The 24,230-nt window shown below is 41.9% G+C and overlaps 1 protein-coding gene across 3 annotated transcripts in view; it reads right to left on the reverse strand.

The window, feature by feature from the left end:
- SGCD (sarcoglycan delta) overlaps window positions 1-24,230 on the reverse strand; it is a 421,373-nt gene that overhangs the window by 129,925 nt on the left and 267,218 nt on the right. For all 3 annotated transcript variants that reach the window (XM_070570405.1, XM_008514833.2, XM_070570404.1), the window contains exons 4-5: window positions 9,989-10,076; window positions 901-1,020 (exon numbers count right to left, since the gene is read on the reverse strand). In XM_070570405.1, the coding sequence (XP_070426506.1) occupies window positions 901-1,020; window positions 9,989-10,076 (208 nt within the window). The remainder of the gene's footprint in view (window positions 1-900; window positions 1,021-9,988; window positions 10,077-24,230) is intronic.

A 24,230-nucleotide genomic window follows, 5' to 3' on the forward strand; every position in this document is an offset into this window, starting at 1 on the left:
AAAATCTTAGTGGGTTAATTCTGGAGTCTGAGCTTTTAACTACCATGTTTCAGTGACTCTTAGGGAGCAAGAGAAGGAGAAGTCGTACTAGTATTGATTGGAGCAGTGGTCTGAGCAAGAGCAGCACCAGTGGTTACCACTGACTGAGCACTATTTTGTGCTAAGCACTATGACAAGCGCATATAACATGATCTCATTTAACCCTAGGAACAACTTGAGATGGTGGATGTTCTTAGCCTGACTGAGCAGAAAAGAAAAGTGGCTCAGGGATGTTGGTAACTTGCCCAAAGTGACACAGCTAGTAGGCATCAGAGCAGGGATTAAGAGCCAGATCAGCTCCAGCCCCAGGCCTTAAACCACCGTGTTAAATGGTTTCAGTGTACAGCCACAGAAGACTAATTTGCTATGCGCTCAAATTCAGTGATCCCAACTGTAGAACCACAGCTATTCCTGTAAATGGTTTTACAAACAAATCATAAGGCCCTCCCACCAGAGCTTCTAATTCAGTAAGTCATGGTTGGATTCATGAACCTAAACTTTTCAGAAGTTCCCTAGATGATTCTTAATTCACAACCAGGAATTAGGAACCTCTGTATCATATACACAAGTCTTGACTGCTTCCAGCAAGACTGCCAGTCTGTGAAGATAGGATGCTTTATTATACTTCTTGGCATGAGCCCACATCCCCGCCTGATGCTCAGTGTTGGCAGATGTGACACAAAGACTCATGAGAAGTTTTTACCAGGGGACCAAGCTTCAAGGTAGGGGGTGAGGGCTTCATCTGCCTTGATTTAAGAGAATACAGGTAATTCACCTAAAGCACTCTTCGACACAGTTTAATTTTTTCTCTAAAATGTACACAGTAGCATCAAACCAATTAAACGATTAAAGATTCCTTACCTAAAACTCTTAATCTCTCAGCTCCTACTACCACTTCATTGTTATCTGCAGAGAAGAGCAACTTTCCAGAAACTGTCTTTACTTCAAACTTTTTGCCATAAGCTTCTATGGCTTTTGGACCTAGAATGGAGAGAGAGAATACATTAACCTCATGCATTCAGTTACAAAGAGCTTTTTGTGTCTTTTTTTTTTAAAGATTTTATTTTTCCTTTTTCTCCCCAAAGCACCCCTGTACATAGTTGTGTATTTTTAGTTGTGGGTCCTTCTAGTTGTGGCATGTGGGATGACGCCTCAGCATGGCCTGATGAAGGGTGCCATGTCCGTGCCCAGGATTTGAACCGATGAAACCCTTGGCTGCTGGAATGGAGTGCGAGAACTCAACCACTCAGCCAGGGGGCCGGCAGAGCTTTTCATAGAACATATACATCTGACAAGATTATATTAGACTTTAATGTAAGTGGATTGTTTTTCATAAGTCAACCCTGAAAACCAGTCTCGTGACTTCAGCCATGTCTTGTCAATTCCTTTTAATCATATGCTTCTGGGCAATGATTTTAAAGGCCATCATGTCCTTCCTCCATACTAATGCTTGAATGAGATTTCCCTCAGCTAACTACCAAACTACTGTCAAATATCTACAAATTTTGACTGGACATATCAAGGCACGGAAAGCTCACCTTCTCTTGGAGCAACCAGCATATCTTTGGCCAGCCCTAACCGTTGGAAAGGGTGCCTTTAAATTCAGCTGAAATGTCTCACTCTGTAGCCTTGATCGACTGGCTGCATTTGATATCAGACAAGTCTATTTCCTCAGTATATAGATCATTTCCTGGCAGAAAAGGCTATAATATACTGTAATTAATTGCCTAGTAAGTTTTCGGATCTTTTACGCTAGAATTTCATTCAATAAAAAATAAATTTCAGGGGCCAGCCCCATGGCATAGTAGTTAAGTTCGGTGTGCTCCACTTCAGTGGCCTGGTTTCACAGGTTCGGATCCCAGGCATGGACCTATACCACTCGTCAGCCATTCTGTGGCAGCGACCCACATACAAAATAGAGGAAGACTGGCCAGATGTTAGCTTAGGGCTAATCTTCCTCAAGCAGAAAAAGAGAAATATTGGCAATAGATGTTAGCTCAGGGTGAATCTTCCTCAGCAAAAATAAAATCAAATAAAAAATAAAATAAACTTCAGAGGGCTTAGCATACGACAACAGATGCTGTTCTTGAAGGTGGGGCGATAGTGGTGGCATCTTCTGATGGAGACAGATATGAATTTAAACAGTTATTGATAAACAAACCAGAAAATCACACAGAGTTTCAGCTACTATAGCAAAAGTAAAACAGGTTAATGTGTTACAATTCCTAAAAAAAAAAAAAAAAAGGAAAAAAAGACATTTTAGTCTATCCGAGCTGGAGCCACCTGAACACCTACAGTTCAGACGGTTCCCAGAAGATGGTCTGCATAAATGCACCAGAACAACCTTAGGGCGTAATCAATCTCACTGACCCTAGCTCAGATCAAAAGGAATCTACCTTTTGATCTGGAAATTCACATAGAAAAATTTTTGAGGATAGAAACCAGAAATCTTTCATTTTTCCCAAAACTGCCTAGGAGATTCTGATACAGAGTTTTTGTTTTTTTCTAGTTACTTTTCAAGACTGTGTAGTAATCAAAGGGCCTTCAATACCTTCCAGGTAAATACCACTGGGAACACACGTGTAGTTGAACAAGTTGGGTTTATTAATCATTGCAGTGAGGGAGAACGCACACCATGGGGCATCTCAGTAAGAAGAGAAGACTTACATGATTTGACCTTGTGTTAGGTTATTTTGGGCAGGCTTTATGGAAACGCGGCTTTGCTCTGGATTAGAGGCTGTTAATAAGTGGGAGTAATTTTATGACTGATATCCTAATAAATCTTATCCAGAAGAAGGGAAGACCAGAACAAAGCTAAAACTCTAATGGATAAAGAAACAGCAGTCACTCATATTATCCAGGATAGAGGCATGTTTGGTCATTTTTGTGCTTTAGATAAATGTTTCCATTTTTGTCTGTGTTCACACATGATCAGAGTTGTCTTTGTTTTTTGTTTTGTCTTGATCTTTCATGGCCACCAACTGGCCTTGTCTGGTGTTGATGTTCTGTGAAATTACTTATGTTCAAACAGGAGAACCCTGAGGCTCCGCTGATAGTGCCAGGCCAGCCCCCGGACATCTCGGGTTGCTTTCCTTTATGTTAAGCCTATCAGACTAAGAATCAGAAGACAAAAATTATGTCTCAACTCTCTCATTTTCTGGTAATGTGACTTTGGGCAAATCATTTGATCTTTCTGAACCTCATTTTCTGCACCTATAAAATTGTACTATCACCATTTATTCTATTTAACTCATAGGAAAGTTAAAAGGATCAAACTAAACTGTGTTTGTAGAAAGAAATTTGTAGGTGGCCAAGCTCTGTGAAATATAGGGGACTGCTCTTGTGATTATCATCATTCTTGTGATCATGACCACCACCATTTTTCTAATGCAATGGTCACAACACATTGAAAAGAATTCATGATGAGTACCTCTTAGTACACTTGCCCCATTCACATAATCATGTCAATTTGGTAGATCTGATCCTTTGCCTAGACATCCATATCAGCCCTCTGATGAAAAGAAGGACATTGGAAATGCTCCTTAACGAGCAGGGTATTCAAACAGCAGACAAGGTACAGAATTTCCAAACAGCACGGGACTGGACATTATCTTATTTGACTGTCTTCAGGCTACAGGTGAGAACAACAGTGGCAGCAAGGCCAAGGGCTCTTTCAAGGTCACCAAGTGAGCTAATGGCAGATCTGGGTCTGGAACTGAGATCTTAGATCTGTCCCATAGAAGAAAAAGGGTGTTTATTTGTCTAGAAAGGAGAAGGGGGCTGGAGCCAACAAACAAGGAGAAGCTATGAGAGGGCTTTTGGAGGATGAGGGGAAGTAAAAAGCTGGAGACAAGGACCAGAGAGAGATCTTGAAAGAACAGAGAGGTACAATGAGGGATTTGTATTAGCTTGTTCTGCAAGACCTAAGAGGCAGCTGTCTTCTTGGACACACCAAAACCTTCAGTAAATTCTGTAATACTTGTCAATGCTCTGGGCTTGTTACCATTTTTTAGGGGAGATACTGGGGATCTGGAGGTAAAGAAGTGCTAATGAATGAACGAATGAATGACCTTATGATACGCATAGGGGAGCATAGCTTGCCCACTCTGGATCCTGTCAGATGATAAACTGGCAGTATGACTGGGGATACAAATGCTTGGACTTTGCCTCTAAGGATCTGGGCAATTACAGGAGATATGACCTTGAGGAGTCAGTCAAGGACACCTGCCCGTGTATAAACTGAGTTTACTCTGAACTTACGAGTGGTGTGTGAGACAGACAGGAGAGTATACTGAAGAGACCGCAGCAATCAGGGAACACAAAACACAATTATCTTGCTTTTCAGGGCTTCTCAGAAAACAATGGGATTTACCAAGGCCTAGAACCATTTGAGTGTATAAAGCTCAGTAATTGGGAGTTTTAGCCAAAAACCCAAGGAGGGATGGCCGGCTCAATGGTGCAGATGACTTGTCCTTTTGTCGATTTCACCTGGGGCTGCCAAACCTCCTTGGACGTGTGAAATCTTAAAAACGTGATTCTAGAGAGAAATGCAAATGCAGCTGGAGACTGCTCAGGAGGTCTCCTGGTGAACCCATTGTTCCTCCCTGGGATGGAAGAAAATCATTATTCTTAACCCGAAACTAATCTTCAGATAATCCCCCTGTGCGTGCAGCAGTATACGTGTGAAGTACCTCTTAATTAATTGCCTCAACAGAGAGAAAGACTGGAATCCACCAGGATGCACCAGTATTCTCCTAGTCATGCCACTGCCACCATTCTGGGAGCTGGAAAGCCTGGGGGCCATCCAGCCTAATTTATTTCCCCAACTCCCTGGATCCTGGGACTCTTCCCCACACTGGCAAGATGCTGTGGAAGACTACGCGACAACTTCCTCCTTGCAGGTCAGAGGGTTTCCCGTTCGGACCCACCACCGAGACGATACTAAATCAGCAGCAGGATGATCCAGTGTGATTGCAGCCTAGCCTGGGAACTTAAATACCATTTAAAGCATTGTTTCCTGCGAAAAGATTAACTGAATGGCTAATATTGGAACATCTTCTGGGCTTTTGAGACATTCTTTAGATAAGCAGGAGAATCTTGAGTCCTCAGAATTGCCTTAGCAAACCTGGCCACTTGGACAGCAGGGGTCATTGCTCTCCGGTAAGTACACCATCAAGTGTAACAGGCTTTATAAGATATTGTCTTCTGGAACCGCTCTATGCTTTCCCCCATGTGTGTAAATGTAAAAGGAGAACCCTCAAGGGAAACTTTAGGGGTGAGTGTCCATGTGTATATGTGCTTACAATTATATTTTGAACAATCTACTCTCCTCTGTAGAAATCCTCTTTTTATTTATTTATCTATTTATTTTATTTTTAATTGCAATAACATTGGATTATAACATTATATAGCTTTCGGATGCACATCGTAATATAGTCTGAATTCTGTGTAGATTACATCATGTTCACCACCCAAAAACTAATTATAGTCTATCCCCTCACATGTGAGCCTAATCACACCTTTTGCCCTAACCCCCTTCCACCATGGTAACCATCAATCCATTCTCCGTTGCTATGTGTTTGTTTGTCGTTGTTTTTATCTTCTACTTATGAGAGAGATCATATGGTATTGGACTTTCTCCCTCTGACTTATTTCACTCAGCACAATACCCTCAAGATCCATCCATGTTGTCACACAAGGCCAGATTTCATCATTTCTTATGGTTGAGTAGTATTCTATTGTGTATATATACCACATCTTCTTTATCTATTCATCCCCTGATGGGCACCTAGGTTGCTTCCAAGTCTTGGCTATTGTGTATAATGCTGCAGTGAACATAGGGGTGCAGGCATTTTTATGCCTTTGTGTTATCAAGTTCTTTGGATAAATACCCAGCAGTGGGATAGCTGGATCATATGGTAGATCTATTCTTAATTTTCTGACGCAACTCCATACTGCTTTCCGTAGTGGCTGCACCAGTTTGCACTCCCACCAGCAGTGTACAAGGGTTCCCATCTCTCCACATCATCTCCAACATTTGTTGTTTCCTGTCTTGTTAATTATAGCCATTCTGACCGGAGTGAGGTGATACCTCATTGTAGTTTTGATTTGCATTTCCCTGAGAGCTAATGACGTTGAGCATCATTTCATGTGCCTGTTGGCCATCCGTATATCTTCTTTGGAGAAATCTCTGTTTAGATCTTTTGCCCATTTTTTAATTGGGTTGTTGGTTTTCTTGTTGTTGAGCTGTACGGGTTCTTTGTATATTTTGGATATTAATCCCTTATCTGATATATGGTTTGCAAATATCTTCTCCCAATTGTTAGGTTGTTTTTTCGTTTTGTTGATGGTTTCCTTTTCTGTGCAGAAGTTTTCAGTTTGATGTAGTCCCATTTGTTCATTTTTCCTTTTGTTTGCCTTGCCTGGTCAGATAGGGTACTTGAAAATATGCTGCTAGGACTGATGTCAAAGAGCGTACTGCCTATGTTTTCCTCTAGGAGTTTCATGGTTTTGGGTCTTACATCCAAGTCTTTAATCGATTTTGAGTTGATTTTTGCACATGGTGTAAAGGAATGGTCTACTTTCATTCTTTTGCATGTGGCTGTCCAGTTTTCCCAACATCATTTATTGAAGAGACTCTCCTTTCTCCATTGTATGCTCTTGGCTCCCTTGTCGAATATTAGCTGTCCATAAATGTGTAGGTTTATTTCTGGGGTCTTGATTCTGTTCCATTGATGTGTGTGTCTGTTTTTGTGCCAGTACTATGCTGGTTTGGTTACTATGGCTTTGTAGTATATTTTGAAATCAGGGAGTGAGATACCTCCAGCTTTGTTCTTTTTCTCAGGAATTCCTTTGGCTATTTGGGGTCTTTTGTTGTTCCATATAAATTTTAGGATTCTTTGTTCTATTTCTGTGAAAAATGTTCTTGGACCTTTGACAGGGATTGTGTTGAATCTGTAGATTGCTTTGGGAAGTATGGACATTTTAACGATGTTAATTCTTCCAATCCAAGAGCATGGAATATCTTTCCATTTCTTTGTGTCTTCTTCAGTTTCTTTCAACAATGCTTTATAGTTTTTGGTGTACAGGTATTTCACCTCTTTGGTTAAGTTTATTGCTAGGTATTTTATTCTTTTTCTTGCAATTGTAAATGGGATTGTATTCTTAATTTCTTTTTCTGCTACTTTGTTGTTAGTGTATAGAAACACAACCGATTTTTGTACATTGATTTTGTATCCCGTGACTTGACTGTATTCCTCTATTGTTTCTAAAAGTTTTTCAGTGAATTCTTTAGGGTTTTCTAGATATAAAATCATTTTGTCTGCAAAGAGTGACAGTTTCACTTCTTCTTTTCCAATGTGGATCCCTTTTATTTCTTTTTCTTGCCTGATTCTTCTGGCTAGGACTTCCAATACTATGTTAAATAAGAGTGCTGACAGTGGGCATCCTTATCTAGTTCCTGTTCTTAAAGGGGTAGCTTTCAGCTTTTCTCCATTGAGAATGATATTTGCTGTGGGTTTGTCATATACAGCCTTTATTACGTTGAGGTATTTTCCTTCTATACCCATTTTATTTAGAGTTTTTATCATAAATGGATGCTGTATCTTGTCAAATGTTTTCTCTTCCTCTATTGAGATGATCATGTGATTTCTATTCTTCATTATGTTAATGTGCTGTATCTCATTGATAGATTTGCAGATGTTGAACCATCCCTGCACCCCTGGAATGAAACCCACTTGATCATGATGTATGATCTTTTTAATGTATTGTTGTATTTTGTTGAGGATTTTTGCCTCGATGTTCATCAGTGATATTGGCTTGTAATTTTCTTTTTTTCTGTTGTCCTTGTCTGGTTTTGGTATCAGGATAATGTTGACGTCGTAGAATGAGTTAGGAAGCCTATCCTCCTTTTCAATTTTTTGGAAGAGTTTGAGGAAGGTAGGTATTAAAGTCTTCTTTGAATGTTTGGTAGAATTCACCAGGGAAGCCATCTGGTCCTGGACTTTTATTGTTTGGGAGGTTTTTGATTGCTGTTTCAATCTCCATGTAGAAATCTTCTTGAAAGACTCCTGCTGGCTAGTGTTGAGATGGCTTCTTGCCCATCTCATTTTAATATTAGTTATCTTGTGCCTTACCTAAAGAGTTAGGGCTTGGTGTGTCAGCTCCCAAGAGACCTAACTTGGGCGGGGAGACAGACATAGGGATGAGGGAGGTGAGAGAGAGGAGAGAATGGAAAAGGGAAAGGAGAGAGAGAATGGGGAGGGAGGGGAAGGAGAAGGAAGAAAGAAGAAGGGGCAGAGAGCAAGAAGGTAGGGATAGGGAGAGAGGGAAGGAGAGAGAGAAAGGAAGGAGAGAGGGAAGGGAGAGGGAGACAAAGGGAGACGAAAAGAGGGAGAGAAAGGAGAGCAGTCAAGGGGAGAGACAGGGGGAGTTGGAAGAGAGAAGCAAAAGGAAAGGAGGAGGTGGGGATGGGGCAGAGGAGAAGAGAGAGAAGGAGGGGGAGAGAGAGATTGACTGACTGACTCTTTTGTTGAACAATAGTCATTTGGGCAGCACCAGCTTTATCAAAACAAAATCTCTCAAGTAAACCAAATCTCCCACTGCAAATAAATGGCAAATGAGCAGCAGGCTAAATAAGTTCCTTTTAAACGCAGGAATCTGGGAGCTGGAGGTTGGATTTATTTCCCTCCTGGAGGCAATTTTCACACATGCCGCTTAAATCATTGCTTACTGAAGCTGTTTATTTAATTATTTAGCATTGTTACTGTGGGCCAGATGTTACATAAGCAAGGCCGACAATCCAGCCGCATGCTGGAACAACATGTTTATGGATTACGGGCTCTGCCGTGCTGCGGTTCCTTCCACCCCTGAGTCCCTCCACTGATACAAGGTCCAAGCCACCCCTTGGCTGTGGTCTCTAGGCACTCGTATGCAGCACTCCTGCGGGGTGGAGGCAGTGGCCGGGGGACGATTCTTTTTCTCCAGCGAGACTCTGGGTCCAAAGTCACTTGTTTCCCAGAGGTGTGTTTATTAGTGGGGCTCCAGATGTTTTAGTCACAGGAACATTTCAGGGCATTTGGGCAACTGGCTTCTCAAAATGTCCATCTGTACACTCCTCTCTCATCCCTGAAGCCACACAAATGGCATCTTCTGTCTGGAAGTGTAACAGTGCCAGCCATTCAGACACACACTCCTCTTCCCTTCTACTGTGGGGGTACCTTACAGCTCCTGTTTATTGCTGCTCATAACCTACAGAGGGGGCATTAATCAGACCACTCAACACTTTATCACAGCCATGATGCTCGTGCTCATCATTATAATCATTATTGTGAATAACCAATCCTTGTTTAAATTTCAGGAATAGGCAGCATGAAACCCAGTGGGTGCTTTCCACAGTTGTGAGGAGCAGATCTGCTAGATTGAAAGGAACCACACACACGTATTCAGTGGGGCTACATCTGCCTCTTGCAGTTGAGCTAGGTTCAAAGTTAGCACATACGGCAACTATGGCATGGATTCAAACACCCATTAAAAATCCCTTTTAGCACCCATAAAGTCTGGCATGCCTGGTTTTGTGTATACTCTGCTATCTCTCCAATAATCCAACACAGCCAGCATTTCCTCCAACACTGGAGCAGAGAGCTTTTCCATGGGAAACACCAGATGAAGCAGCTGGCTTGTGTTTAGGAGCCATGTTACATGAAAAATAGTTTATTTCCTCCCCTGAACAAGGATTATCGGATTTGCATAAATTAAACGTGTGTACCTGATGCAACTCTACCCTTCAGTAGAATCAGGGAACACACGCTACATTCCCCTCCTCCCACTGTACAATGTGTTAGCAGACAGGCTTGTCTTTACTGCACGTGGTGTTTCATTCAACCTTCGAATCTACATTTTCTGAGTGTTTAGTGTGGACCAGGTGCTGCTAAGTTCTATCTTTCCTTACCTGTTATCAGCTGAGTTAGAACTTTAGTCTGGTCATTGAGAATGTTCACTGTAACATTTCTGGCAGATTTGAAGTAAAGGGCATTCCCCTGTAATAAGAAAATAAGAGAAATGCTTGAAAGTGGCAGATTTCTAAACAAAAAACCTGTAATTCCAACTCTCCAAGGGGCTGAACTGGTTTAAACCAAGATCTAATTGATGTGTCTTTATTTGAAAACTCCAAATGTTTAATGATCCCCACATATGTGATAATTAATTGGCATTCATCCAAAATGGATTTCTCCCAAAGAGACACATAAACAGACACAAGCAAAATGGATTTCACACACAGAAATATTATTGAATCAGAGATAAGTGGGACATAGAGCCCTTTAGATCTTACTGCAGATGTTAGTTAATCTTGGTACTTGGAATCATCAGGAATGACTGATAATCTCCTAATCCTACCCTGTCTAGTTTATGGTTTCTCCAAAGGAACCCTTCGGAGTCCCTAAGGGAGAGCATTAAGTTTACACAAACTTTCTGCCCCTGGGCAAGTCCACCAGCTGTGAGATCCAGGTGTTCCTTGGGAAGATTGACATCTTCTCCAGGCAGAGATGTTTGCCACACACGTGTACAGACCCAGGAGACCTGGCATCTCCAAGTAGGCCTTTGACTCCTCTTTTTTCTTGTCTCCAGATTTCTTTTCCTCTAGGCACTCTGTGCCTTCATTCTCCTCCCCCTTCAGCAAAAAGGACACCCCACTCCTTTTTTCACAATTTTCACATTGAGAATGACTCAGAACAGGGTTTGGCACATTTTTTCTGTAAAAAGCCTCATAGTAAATATTTTAGGCTTTGTGTGATGTATCGTCTTTGTGGTAACTACTCAAATCTGCTATTTTGGTGCAAAAACAGCCATAGACAGTACAGGGACAAATGAGTATGGCTGTATTCCAGTAAAACTTTATTCATGACAATGATATTTGAATTTCATATAATTTTAAACTTAAAATTTAATATAAACTTACTGTGTCATGAAATATTATGCTTCCTTTTTTTCCTCAATCATTTAAAAATATAAAAACTATCCTTACTTCACTGGTCACATGAGAATAGGCAGAGGGCCAGATTTAGCCCACAGGCCACAGTGTGCCAACACATGGCTAAGATATTCTCCCTTTCGTGGAGGAAACTAAAGCCATAAACTAAAGGATGAATCTCTGACAGAACATGTCAGTAATCAGATAGTTGTTATTAGAAAAAAGAATGTGGGTAGTCATTCTCGTCTTTCCAAACCTTTGTTACCACACGACATATACCTGCCTGAAAATGTAATAACACCACTACGCAGGGTCCCAAATACAGAAAAATCATTGTCCTACGAGTTATGAGGAAACTGAAGATAGGCAAGTCTTATGTTGACATGGGGACAATGAGATGGCCCACGTATAATACCAGGCAGGGAACAGGAAGGGTGATTATGGAGCTGCAAACGAAGTGTGTGGAGAACTTTCCTGAAGGGTCAGACTGTTCATAGTTTGAGGCTGTGGAGTGGGAAGCAGAGGAGATGCTAGTGCTTGAGCTGAGCCTTGAAAAGACTATAGATATGATTGTGCCAAGTTGGAATGGAAGAGGAGATCATGGAGGTAGGACGGTTTGGGGCTGCTCATCTAATGTCTTTTTCCTTCTAAAACTGGCAGGGCATGGGACCAGATCAGCGAGCCCAGCCTAGTACCTGCATATGGCAGAGTGGCAGGCCTGTGCTGACAGGCAGCCAACACCAAGGCCTGAGGTAGTTTTCACAAGCAGAGGAGAGGGGAGAATGGGGCCACCACCAAGGCATTTTACCATAGATTGATGGTCTAGAGTCATGGTCTCTCCCCCCCAAGGTGAACTGCTAAAATGGATGGACTCAGACCCATGACCCACTCAGGCCCTAAATACCCAGTTCACCTTGGATGAGAGCTGCTGTCCTAGTGTCAGGGGGAGAGATGATGACTTCTGCCACATCAGTGCACCCACTGCCTCCCTGTAATCCCACACAATGGTTTAAAGTTAAAATTTTACCTGATGAAAAAACTTGGTCTTTTTTTTTCAACTGGGTCAGGGAGGATGAAATACACTGAATCTAATATTGCTGTAGGTCTTTTTTTGGGTTTTTTTGGCCACTAGGAAACAAATATTAGCCTAAAATAGTTTCTTGGGCATTGTTTCTGGCAGTGCTTAACAGTTCTACTTAAAACTTAAAACTATTCAAGTAATGTGAGGATTCAGAACCTGGAACCTAGACAGGAGGTTATTTGTTTCTAGAAGTTGGTGTGCTGACATTTTTCTTTGTGTTTTCAGAAACGTGGGAGAGAGAAGGAGGACCTGAATCAGGGAACTGGATAAGCTCACTGCCACTGACCAGTGTGTGACCTTGAGCAAATCATTTAACTGTTCTGTGGTTCATTCTTTGCATTCTGCACCATCAACACGGACACCATCAGCAAACTCACGGCTGACATAACTGAGCCCTCACTATGTGCCACATATGCAGTAGAAACCCTGGTTTCTAAACCCCACTGTACCACTTGCTAGTGGGGTGACTTTAGGAAAATTACATAACTGTTCCAAGCTTCAGTTTCTTTATACGCAGGATGGTACAAATATTAGTTATTACCATATTATTAAAATACACCTATTATTGACATTATTAGATTCTACGTGTAATTAATACACACGGCCCAGTGCCAGGCACACAGTAAGTCCTCCACAGCTGTTAGGGTAAGGGCGGGGGAGGGAGAGGGAGAGAAGTGAGGAAGCCCTTCGTCTGCGTTACCGAGTCCTCACGACCCACCTGTGCTTTGAGTCAGGATTTTGTTCCATTTCCAACATTCTCTGTTTCCATATTTCAAAGGATCTCCCTATATGTGGCTGGCTCCCCATCATCTTTCAAATCCCAGTATCTTCATATGTCACCTGCCTACTCTTAATAATATTCAAATAATTCTATCATGGAAAAAAATCTCCAACAGCTTGGATCAAGTTTTATAGCAAGAGATATAATAAAGCCACCCACTCTTTTTTATTATCATGTCAAAATAGTATAATTTAGCATTAATTGTTCTAATAGGCTAACATCCTGGGAAATTGAGTCTTTGCTACATCAGGGTTTAAACAAAGAGCCTCGATCTAGCCTGGGACACATTGCTGTAATCCTCCCAAATACCTGATAACAGAAAGATTACCAGGAAAAAAGCACGAACCAGCTAACAAGCACTGAAGTGCCTCCCATGGCAGCTGGGTCAATGTGATTTCATTTAGCTCTCTGGCTCTGCTTACTGAGACTAAATCAGGAAATACCAGCCAAGCAAAGCATCCCTGGGGTCTCCGTGGTATTAGAAGAAGTAGGGGAAACACTCTCTTTCATGTCTGAGAAGCTCAATTCTGCCCTCTCAGCTTCTTCTCTTCCCCCTACCTCCCTCCCACTCACCACCGCAGTCTCTGGGTCTGGGAGGTTAATTTCTGCCACAGGAGATCTTGCTCTGGGGCCAATGACTTTCAGAAACTGACCTCAAGGCAACCATCCGAGGACAAAGGGCTTGCAGGGAACCACTAGGAGGCTCAGCTCTGTCTGGCAGAAAGAAGACTGGCAGAACTGCGGCTAATGATGAAGATCAGAGTTCTGGACCAGATCAGGTCAGTCTGTGGCCAACCAGCCCACAATTCTTCTGGACACAGGGTGAGGCTGTGTGGTAGATGAGGGAGGGAGGCAATGCATCATTTCTCCCACATTGGGTGAGAAGAACAGGTCCACATCAGAATTCTCCCCAAATAACAAAAGTCTGCAGAATTTTGACAGAGAAGAATCCCCATCACATGTGTTTCTCTAAAGCAGAACAGAATCAGACCTTTTCTTTCTTTGTTTCTTTTTTTTTTAGGAAGATTAGCCCTGAGCTAACATCTGCCGCCAATCCTCCTCTGTTTGCTGAGGAAGACTGGCCCTGAGCTAACATCCGTGCCCATCTTCCTCTACTTTATATGTGGGACGCCTGCCACAGTGTGGGACGCCTTGCCAAGCAGTGTGTATGCAGGTTTGCACCCAGGATCCAAACAGGTGAACCCCAGGCCGATGAAGCGGAACATGAGCACTTAACTGCTGCGCCACTGGGACGGCCCAAATCAGACCTTTTCTTGATGACTCAAGACCACTGAAATGAACATTATTTGTTCCACAACATCCTCCAGGGGCTGCTGTATGCGTGTGGCTATTTGAACAGTAAATGCTCCATCATGCTGATATTTAAAAACTATCATATCTGATTTTTAAAAATGTATTATTTATTCTTATATCAAAACAGTCCATATAAATGTCAAATACTACAAAGCTTATATCAAAGACCAGGGGTTCATACCTCTCACCCCCATAAGAGCTTTCAACTTGCTAGGATGCTTCTTCAGGTATTTCCCTCCCTGTGGCCCAAAATCGGCTTCTATGCTACTCTTGATTTATCATCTTCAGCTCCTAGCCATTGACTTTCTGCAATAATACCTACTCTTCCACACCACTTTGGTTAAATCCATATTCAGAATCTACATTATTATGATTATGTGTATGTTGTCCACAGCTGAGCCAAGTAATGTTCTTTAACTAACATGTCCTTTTTCTTTCTTGTACATCTTTTTCCTTCTCCTAGAGTCAATAAATGCTCCATTAAAAAAAAAATGCTTTATTTTTTTTCCTCCTAATGTTCAATCCTTTTTCTTTAGGTTCTATTTTCCGGCAAATATCCTCAAATTTAAGTTCCAACCTTCATGCTGATTTTTTAACTTGTATTATCATACTTTTAATTTTCAAGAGCTTTTTCTTATTCTTTGAACTTTCCTTTTTATACCATCCTCTCCTTGTTTGATTGATGCCCTGTCCTCTCTGAGATGGTAATAAAAAAGCTGGTTGGAAGCTCTATAGGGTACAGTAGTGGGGATTTGGCTAATTCACTGGAGAACCTCCAAATGTCAATATCTGTGGGCAGTCAGTACCTCTGGGCTAGTTTCATCAAAGAGGAATTCTCTAACTCCTGCCAGGAAGGTGGTGGTGTAACTTTAGATGTGAGAGTCCTGAGTGTCAGAGGAGAAGAGGGCTGGGCATTTTGCTGTTCAGAGACAGACTTTCAATTAAACCTGTTTTTGGTGCCTCATTCCTAACTTCATCTGTGTCTAAAATCCAAAGCCCAGAGGTCCTTTGGTTGAACCTTCTAGAAAACAATTCTCCTATCCTCTGCTAGACTGGGAAGAGGCACTTGCCTAACTGGGTCAACTGGGGATGGGATGTGGGGCTAGATGTAGAGTCCAGTTGGTCTTTATGCAGATTTTTGAGCCAGTCCTCTTTTTTGGCCCCACTCCAGGGAGCATTATGACTTCTGTGGGCTGTAGGCACTACACCTAATGCCTCATGGATAAGTGCCCCTGGTCATTCACTCCATACAGTGGCTTTCAATCCTATAGGGACATCTAGTTCTCATCTACCCACTTTCCGTGATTTTCTTTCCGTTTGTCTATGACCATGTAAGTTTACTCCTTTTCAATTTTGTTCTCCATTTACTCTCTTTTCAGTGGGGTTTTTAAATGAATCAGAGACCTCTCGTTTTTCACTGCTATCAGTTTGTCTACCTCTAGAGCCACTTCATAGTACTGCCTTCATAAGAGGTTAAAGTTGTGCACAAGTCAAGAATAGGTAGTCTCTGGCCCACGGCCCGAGAGCTTCCCTTAAGCATTTTATATACACTGATTGAGTGCCTAGAACATATTATATCCTGTCCTGGGCCCTGGAGAATGGGAGAGATATGACTTTTACATTTGAGAAGCTCCTTGCCCAGCGGGAGACTGAGTCAGTGAAAAATAACCATAACAACAATGTGATATCACTTCAATCCAGCTCTCTGCTCTCCTGGTACGAAAGGCACAGATTTTAACATTTGCCTTCGATGGCAGCTGTAGCAGCACAGTCTGTTCTGAAGTGATGTGGCCTCCAGAAGTTTACTTATCTTGATAATCCTACAGGGCAGTATATTTTCCTTGCCCTCTGAGGAGCTAATAATCTGATTTGGGAATGCAGATAAAGAGGGAAAACCACAAGACAGCTCATAAACAACTTCCACGTTCAGGGAAGTTTTTCAACTCTCAGTGGGAATGAAGTTCAGAAAAGGAAGGGATCAGCGTGGTTGGAATCCTGAGGGGTCTTCCCAGAGGAAGGTTTGGCTGGCTTTTGTCTTTTCATCTCACAAAAGGCAGAGTGGTTCACAATAGCATAGTTTCCATCTAATGTTAACTTCGAGAACAAAGGAGGCTGGCCTGGGGTGTAAGGGTTCAAAGTGTGAGCTTTGGAGTCACACAGATTTGGGCTAGAATTTGCTTTTAACTTACTGTGTGGCCTTGGGTAAATTATTTACGTTCTTTGAGCCTCAGTTTCTATATTTATGAAATGAAGTCAAAGGCTCCCTAATGGTGTCGATATGAGGATTAAGAGAGACAATTTGTGTCCAGTGCCTACCACAGTGGCTATCAAAATACTTCAGAAACTACAACAAAGAAACAAACAAAACCTACATTAGAAGGGCTCCTTGGAAAATAGCTGACTCTAGGACTGGGTCAAGAAATATAAAAGATGAGCCTGGAGCATCTTGTAGTGCCAGAAAGGGAGGAAGTGCTCAAAAAACAAACAAACAAACAAACAAAAATACTCCACAATTATGGGAGCATGGAAAGGGAAACAGGAGACAATTGAAAGAGCTCCCAATGGCCAAAGCTGAAACAATTTGAACAAGAAAATAAATAATGTAGTATTGAATTATAACCCAAAACATAAAATAAATATCCACGAGTCCATACTGATATAAATAAATGATTGAATAGATCAATAGGAGAGAATAAACAAATCTCCCATGTAGAAGAATTCCAAACAATTTTTATAGTTAACTCCCTACTCCTTAAAAGTGGACTGCACATAGTGACTTCCTTTCAAAGAGCATAGCACGGAAAAGGGGCTAGTAACTTCACAGTAGAGAAATCTGAAACACGACCTCAGCCAGGTGATCAAGGCCAACATCAACAATGAGAAGTCACGCTGATAGTAGGCAGCCTTGATATGTGAAGAAAATGACACTTTACCTCTGTGGTCTTCCTCTCCAAAATCCTGAAACTCCATCTAATCGAGAGAAAACCATCAGACAAATCTCAGGAAGGTCACTTCGCAAAATACCTGACCAGCATTCTCAAAACTAGTAAGGTCATCAAAACCAAAAAAAATCTGAGAAATTGTCACAGCCAAGAAGAACCTAAAGGAACAAGACAACAAAAGTGTAATGTGGCATCCTGGATGAGATCTTTGTACGTAAAAAGGACTTTAGGCAAAAACTAAGGAAATTTGAATAAAGCATGGACTTTAGTTAGTAATAATGTATCAATATTGGCTCATTAAGTGTGACAAAAGAAGCAGCCTACTGTTAGATATTAGTAATAGGGGAGACTGCATGTGAGGTATATAAGAATATCTGCGCTATCTTTACAACTTTTCTGTATATAGAAAGCTATTCTGAAATAAAAAAGCTTTTTTTTTTTTTTTTAAAGATTTTATTTTTCCTCCCTCTCCCCAAAGCCCCCCAGCACATAGCTGCACATTCCTCGCTGTGGGTCCTAGTTGTGGCATGTGGGACGCCGCCCCAGCGCGGCCCGATGAGCAGCGCCACGTCCGCGCCCAGGACCCGAACCAACGAAACACCGGGCCGCCCGCAGCGGAGGGCGCGAACCCAACCACTCGGCCACGGGGCCAGCCCCAAAAGCTTTTTATTTTTGAAAGCTATATTAGGCTGCCAAATTCTAAGATGTGGGAATTCCAGGAAGAGACCTTGGAAAGACACTCATCTCTGAGTCTGAGTAGGCACAAATCTTAATACATCACGGACATGTGATTTCCCTTTGGGGCTGATCACCTTATTTGAAAATTCTCCCTTAAACAAATCCATTTCTATGGGATTCAGTCTTTAGGAATACCAAAATAAGCAATAGTGCATGGGCTTCTCATAGCCAGTTCTCCCCCGGGGGCTCTCTCTACACTATCATTCTTCCCTGGTCAGTTTACAGCAAACAGAGTAATCAGAAGTCACCGGCTTCTTTGCAGTAAGTATCATAATGTATTGGCTACGGTGATCAATGTTCACTAAATAAACTCTTGATGTGACTGGGAAAAAAAAAAAAACCGACGCAAACTTAGCTTTGTCATTAAAATCATCCCCAAAGGATAGTGTAAGTCTTTCAGCAAGCATCAATGCCTCTATTATTATCATTATTTTGAATGTGATGCTTTAGTTGTCTTTGAATTGACCCTTTTAAAAGCATGACAAGTATTTAAAAACAACACTCCAGTATGGTTATTTCTATTTTACTTGGAAAAATCTTTCTATAATGATGCTTGGGTAGATTTCTCTTGTTTTAAAAACGTTTTCCAATCATGAATAATGAGCTACACTGTGAAGCACTTACTCAAAATAAGCTGGGAACTGGTCCAGCTTTTCCGTGGTAGCATTCCTATTCAGCTACTCTCTACACTGTGCCCAAATTTGGGTGCATTCAGGTCTCTCTTAACATTTAACTTAGTTGGGCTGCTCTGTGCAATGATTCTTTTGAGGTGTCATGTTAGCATGTCAACACTGGAAGGGGACTGCCAGCTTTTCTAGTGCCTGGCACATTCTTGGCACCAAGTAGGCTTTCAATAAATATTTGCTGAATAACTGAATGCTAAGATCAAATTAAGAGTCAACAGAGAGTGAGAATTGTCAACAAAACAAGTAATTAAATGAAAGTTGACATCAACTGTCAAAGAGAGTTTTCAAAAGGCAAGCCATGAAGCACGGCTGAAGGAATAGTTTAAACATAGAAAACTGAGTGTGGTGGGAGGAGGCAGAATAGAGCTATAGTCAACCAGTCTTTGTTTACCACCTAATGGAGTGCAAGGAACCATAGGTGATACAAATGAGAGTTGAGATGTTGTCTCTAGATGACAGGGCCACAAATTGTTACCCCAAATTCTTGCTGACATAAAGGTTAAATTATGCCTGGAGTCTCCCCTGGGCTTGCCGCACTCATCTGGTGTGTGGTCTGGAATATGCCCTCTTTTGAGTGTCCTTTATCAGTTCAATCCATTAACATTTTCAAGCTATCTTCTAGGCATAAAGGACTGTGCCAAGTACTGAGCAGGTGGCTTCTGCTTTCCTGGAGCTTATGACCTAGTAGGAAAGATGGACACTAAATTAAAAGTTCCATAAATGATTATATAATTGTAATTGCAATGTGTGCAAGGAATGCAAAGAGGAAGTTGAAATGAGAGCATATGCAGGGGAAACCTACCCTAATTTGGGCAGTCAAAGGTGATGTTTCTAAGGGAGAGATATTTTGGCTGAGATCACAGGGATGAGTGAAAATGAGTTAGCTGAAGCAGAGGAGAAAGAACTTTTCAGACAGAATTGTAGACATGTGTACCGGCCCTAGGGCAGGAGGGAGCTTGGTATATTTAAGAGGCAGAGAGAAAACCCAATTTGTGTTTGGAGCTTGATGATCAAAAGAGAGAGGGAAACACATACCCCAAGTTTGCCATCAGGTTTGTTAACTCTGCCCACGCTGTCTTCTCATGAATGGGAATGTTTGACTTTTATATAAGAAAACTCATTTGTTTTTCCTTAAGGATGGTTTCTTGGGGTTTCATAAAGAAATCCTTTCCTGCCCTAGTTCATTCCTTGTATTCTCCTTTATTGACATTTGAGTTTTACTTCTCATACTAAGTCTTTATTGCCTCTGGAATCCACTTTTGTATATAGTTTAGGTGGGAATCCAAATGAAGCCATTTTCCTCAACACTATCTACCAAGCGAATGTTATTTTCCCCACTGATATGTGATGCCACTTTTATCATATATTAATTTCCAAATACACATGAGGCTGTCTCAGAGCCTTCTAGTCTGTTCTATTTTCTATCTGTTCTGACATCAACACCATACTATTTTATTTCTGTAGTTTGTGGTATGTCTAAATATAAGATAGATCTGTCTTCCTTCTTCGCTCTTACAGGCCATTTAAACGATATTGAACTTTCTCTAAAGATGGAAAATCATTGAAGGGTTTTAAGCATGGGCATGATTTGAACTTATTTTCATTTAAACATGATCACTCTGGCTACCTTATGAGGACTGACAAGAAAGTGGTAACACTTGAGGTGAGAGGCTGGGTGGGAGACTATTGCAGTCATCCAGGTGAGAAACCATGGCAGCTAGAACTGGAGTGGGGGTAGGGGAAGACAAGTAGAGAGTATACATTTTTAGAAGAGACAGGAGTTGATAAGTGACTGGGCTTGGGAATGAGGAATGCACAGAGCCAAGGATGACTGTTCCATTTCTTGGCAATTGAAGAGGTAGTAGGCCATTTACTGAGATAGAGAACAGCGGGTAAGAGAGAACATTCACAGGGAGAGTTTGTGAGATGGGAGATTGGGGACTTAAGAATTCAGCTCAGGAAGTGTTAAGTATGAATTCCTTCAGAGTCTGATATATTGGGGTTCAGTGGGCATTTCTTTCAATCCTACATCCTACCTTTTAAATTCCACTGTACCTCCACAATGAATAGTAACAGCTCCTTTAGAAAAATATTCACAATTAAACTATCTCAGCTGACAACTCTTACACAAAAATCTGTTCATTTCCCTATTGATTCTTTCTGGCAGTTTAAATTTTACTTTCTGCTTTCTCTAGAAATCATCAGTAAGGATCCTAGGGCAGACATATAAAAATGCAATCGGTAACTTAAAGATAACATGCCAAGGAAAATTTCTCATAGTTTGAGGTTATAAAGAATTGAATGAAACTTCCCAGGAAGTGAAAGATCAGTGGTTCTTCTGGTGAGCGTGTGTGTGTGGGTGTGGGTGTGTGTGACCAGAGGCTGGCAGAGGGTAGGGGTTCTAATTACAGATGTAATAAACAAGTCAGCAGGAGACATAAAATTATGAATAAACTTTAATTTGCTAGTCAAGTTTCCTGAAATGTAGCTAACTTCATAGGAGAAGAGAAAATGCTGATGCCTTTTCCTCTTTTGGGCTGAGGTCAGACAAGAGGCTTAAACGGGATGCCTTGGCTAAGAATGGCTTCTTCCACTTCCCAACCAAAGAGCTCCAAGTGACATATTGTAACCTGGACTTAGTCGTGAGGGCTGCGGCTGTTGCAGAGGTTGCTTTGGGATACATTAAGAGGCAGATGTTTTATCTTTGCTTGGCTTGGAAAGCCAAGGCCAGAGCTCAGCCAGTCACCCTTTTATGTGCCCGGCACAGCATGAAGAATTGTACCAGCAGTGTAAGAGGTTGTCTAGAGCCTTTGCTATAGATGGAAAGGCAACATTAACATTCAAGTAACAGCCCAAAACCAATAGGAGATCAGAGACAGACGATGCAGGTGGCACCTGACAATGTTCAATGCACTCTCCTATATATTATCTCAGGTGACAATTTCACAGCACATAAAATGATACCAGCTTCAGTAACTGTCTGAACCTTCTTTCTGATAATTCCCAGCATTCGGTAGAAAACTTTTCCATAATATGGGAATAGCTCTTCTTAACAATAGAATAAAATAAAAATCTCTCCCAAAAAGGTTTTGAGGGCAAAAAAATTCAGGGAATTCAATACACCTTCCCCCTCCTTCTACCTGCACAGCGTGGGTTAGTATACCATCGGCTCTGAGAAGGCCTACATTAACAGAATTTGGTTAGCTTTGTGTAGCGACAGTTCCAAGATTTACTTAAGCAGGCTTAACAGAGAACCTGATGCATGATAAGCTTTCAACAATACCTGCTGAATTGGCTAAAGTCTGTGATCCCAGTGAGCAGGAGTTATTGCCATTTTACAGATGAGAAGACAGAGGCTAATTGTGGGGCATGACTTGCCCAGGCTTGCATGCCAGTAAGTTGCAGAGAGAGAGAACTCAGGACTGAGGACGCTGGACTTGAGCACTTTTCTCCCGTTCTATTGCTGTGGAATGTGTAGTCTAAGCTGTAAGTGCAAGAGCTGTGATGAAGGAGAGACTTCGGTACTGGTTGGCAGAGTTAGGGAGATCTTCACAGAGAGGGTGAGAGGCATGACCAGGGTTTCTGGTGAAGTCCATAAATAGACTTTGCAGTACAAGGAGGCAGCTCCGTCTTTCCCCCATGAGGTCAACCTGATTCCAATACTGCAGCATTAAAACTCAACAGACTGCAAGATTAAGAGAGACTTCTCTCATGGAAGCTTCGTTCTTCCCTAGTGCAGAAAATAATAAGACAAAAATGATTCCACCCTATCCTTTGTTGCAGAAACTCTGCAGGCCAGGCTTGTCTGGCTGTTGGCCACATTTGCAAATAGGATTCTTCCACACACGGTGTTCTTGAGCATTCCTAGATCTGGGAGCAGAGGTCTGGGCTGCGTGGCTGGCCCCTACATGTTCCTCGGCTCTGTTTGCACATGTTTTCCCCCATCCATCAGTGAGGGCCTTTTGCTTTGGATCTTGACCTTTCACAGAATAGTGTGTGGCATTCTAGGAAGTCCAAAAGCATCTCTCAGGAACAGTCTGGGTGCAGGTGACGTGAGCCTTTCAGAGAGAAACAAGTGGAAGCAGAGGCTGGAATTGCTACATAGAGAGGAAGACAGCCGCTGTGCAGGCCTGGCTTGTGCTGTGGGAGAGCTGCACTGTGACTTGTTTTAGAAGACACACGCCCCGCCTAATGCTGACTGACTGGTTGGAGTCTTCACCCCTTCAAAAGTGAATCTGAGTGACATAGCCCCAGACTCCGAACCTTGGGGGGACTCGAGCCTGTCTGTGGGGTGGGCTGTCGTGGTTATGTCAGGCTTTGGAGAAACACACCCTCAGCTGGGACTCCAGCTTTGCCATTTCTGAGCTACTATTTCTAGCTCATACAGCCTCATTTTCCTCAACTGGAAAATGCGCATAATAACATGCAAACTGGGGATAACAGTGCCTTCCTTACAGAGCTGAAAGGATTAACTAAAACAGCACATGTAAGGAATTTAGCATCATGTTTGTACCTTTGAATATATATTTTTGAAAACAGTGTGAGATGATTGATGTTGATGGTTGATAAGCTCTGTCGGCTCCGACACACTGACAGAGATATTAGGGCATGAACCATTTTTGCCTTGTACACAGTGGTTAAGAGCCTGATTTTAGGCAGAAGAGCTGGGCATGGAACCTAGTTCTACCATACACTAGCACTGTGAATGCAGGCAGGCAACTTAACATCTCTGTGTCTCAGTCTCCTCACTGTAAAGCATGGGGAGAATAGCATCCACCTCATAGGCTGCTGTGAGTAGTAAGATGACATATGCAAGACATACAGCATAGTGCCTAGTAAAGAGTAAGAACTCAACATGTGGTAACAGCTCCTGATATTTATAAACAAGGAGTGCCCTGCATAGCATTTGTGTCCAGGCAGAGTAAGTGGCTCTCTGCTCTGGTTAAAGAGCCATGGAAAGGCACCTTGACCTACGGTTGACACTGCTCCTTAGATGTAAGCCTTCCTCACCAGCTGCCATGGAGAGCCAGGCTTGTGGACAATGGAGGCCGAGAGGGTAACTGTTGATTCCAAATGAGGACACGAAACACTAACTTCATCTAGGGTGCTAGACCATGTCCAACTGGGCGGGGAATTCAGGAAGGGCAGGCAGAAAAGGAAGTATTCTAACAAAATATTTCATACTTGAGACATAGTGTCTGCACTTTGTATCCATGTAGTTACCAGAGTTACAAAAACAGTAAGCAGTAATAATCCCCAGGTCACACAGAACCTCATCCAGAACCCAGGCTCAGTCCTGGGACCTTCCTGCCATGACCCCTGCGTCCTGATAGCTCCTAAGAAGTGGCAGGTAATATATGGTTTTAATTTTCTTGTTCAGAAAAAAGAAATGAACACGCATTATTTTCACAACCATAAAAAAATTATGAATATACAATATGTTCACAATCATGAATATCATGAATAAAAAATATAAACATATTCATAAAATAACATGACATTAAATTTAAAAAGTATTAAAAAATACAGGCAATATGTAAGTTTCTTACTTATTTTTGTGTGCTCTTAATTTCCTTCTTGGCAGGTCAAAAATGTCTAGCTTCTTGGGCAGGTCCAAAGGAAGAGAAGAGGGGTGATTTCATAATTGTCATTAACCATTTGAAAAGAAGGCTCAGTTCTT

Source organism: Equus przewalskii, chromosome 13, assembly GCF_037783145.1.
Source record: "Equus przewalskii isolate Varuska chromosome 13, EquPr2, whole genome shotgun sequence".
Taxonomy (NCBI): Eukaryota; Metazoa; Chordata; class Mammalia; order Perissodactyla; family Equidae; genus Equus; species Equus przewalskii.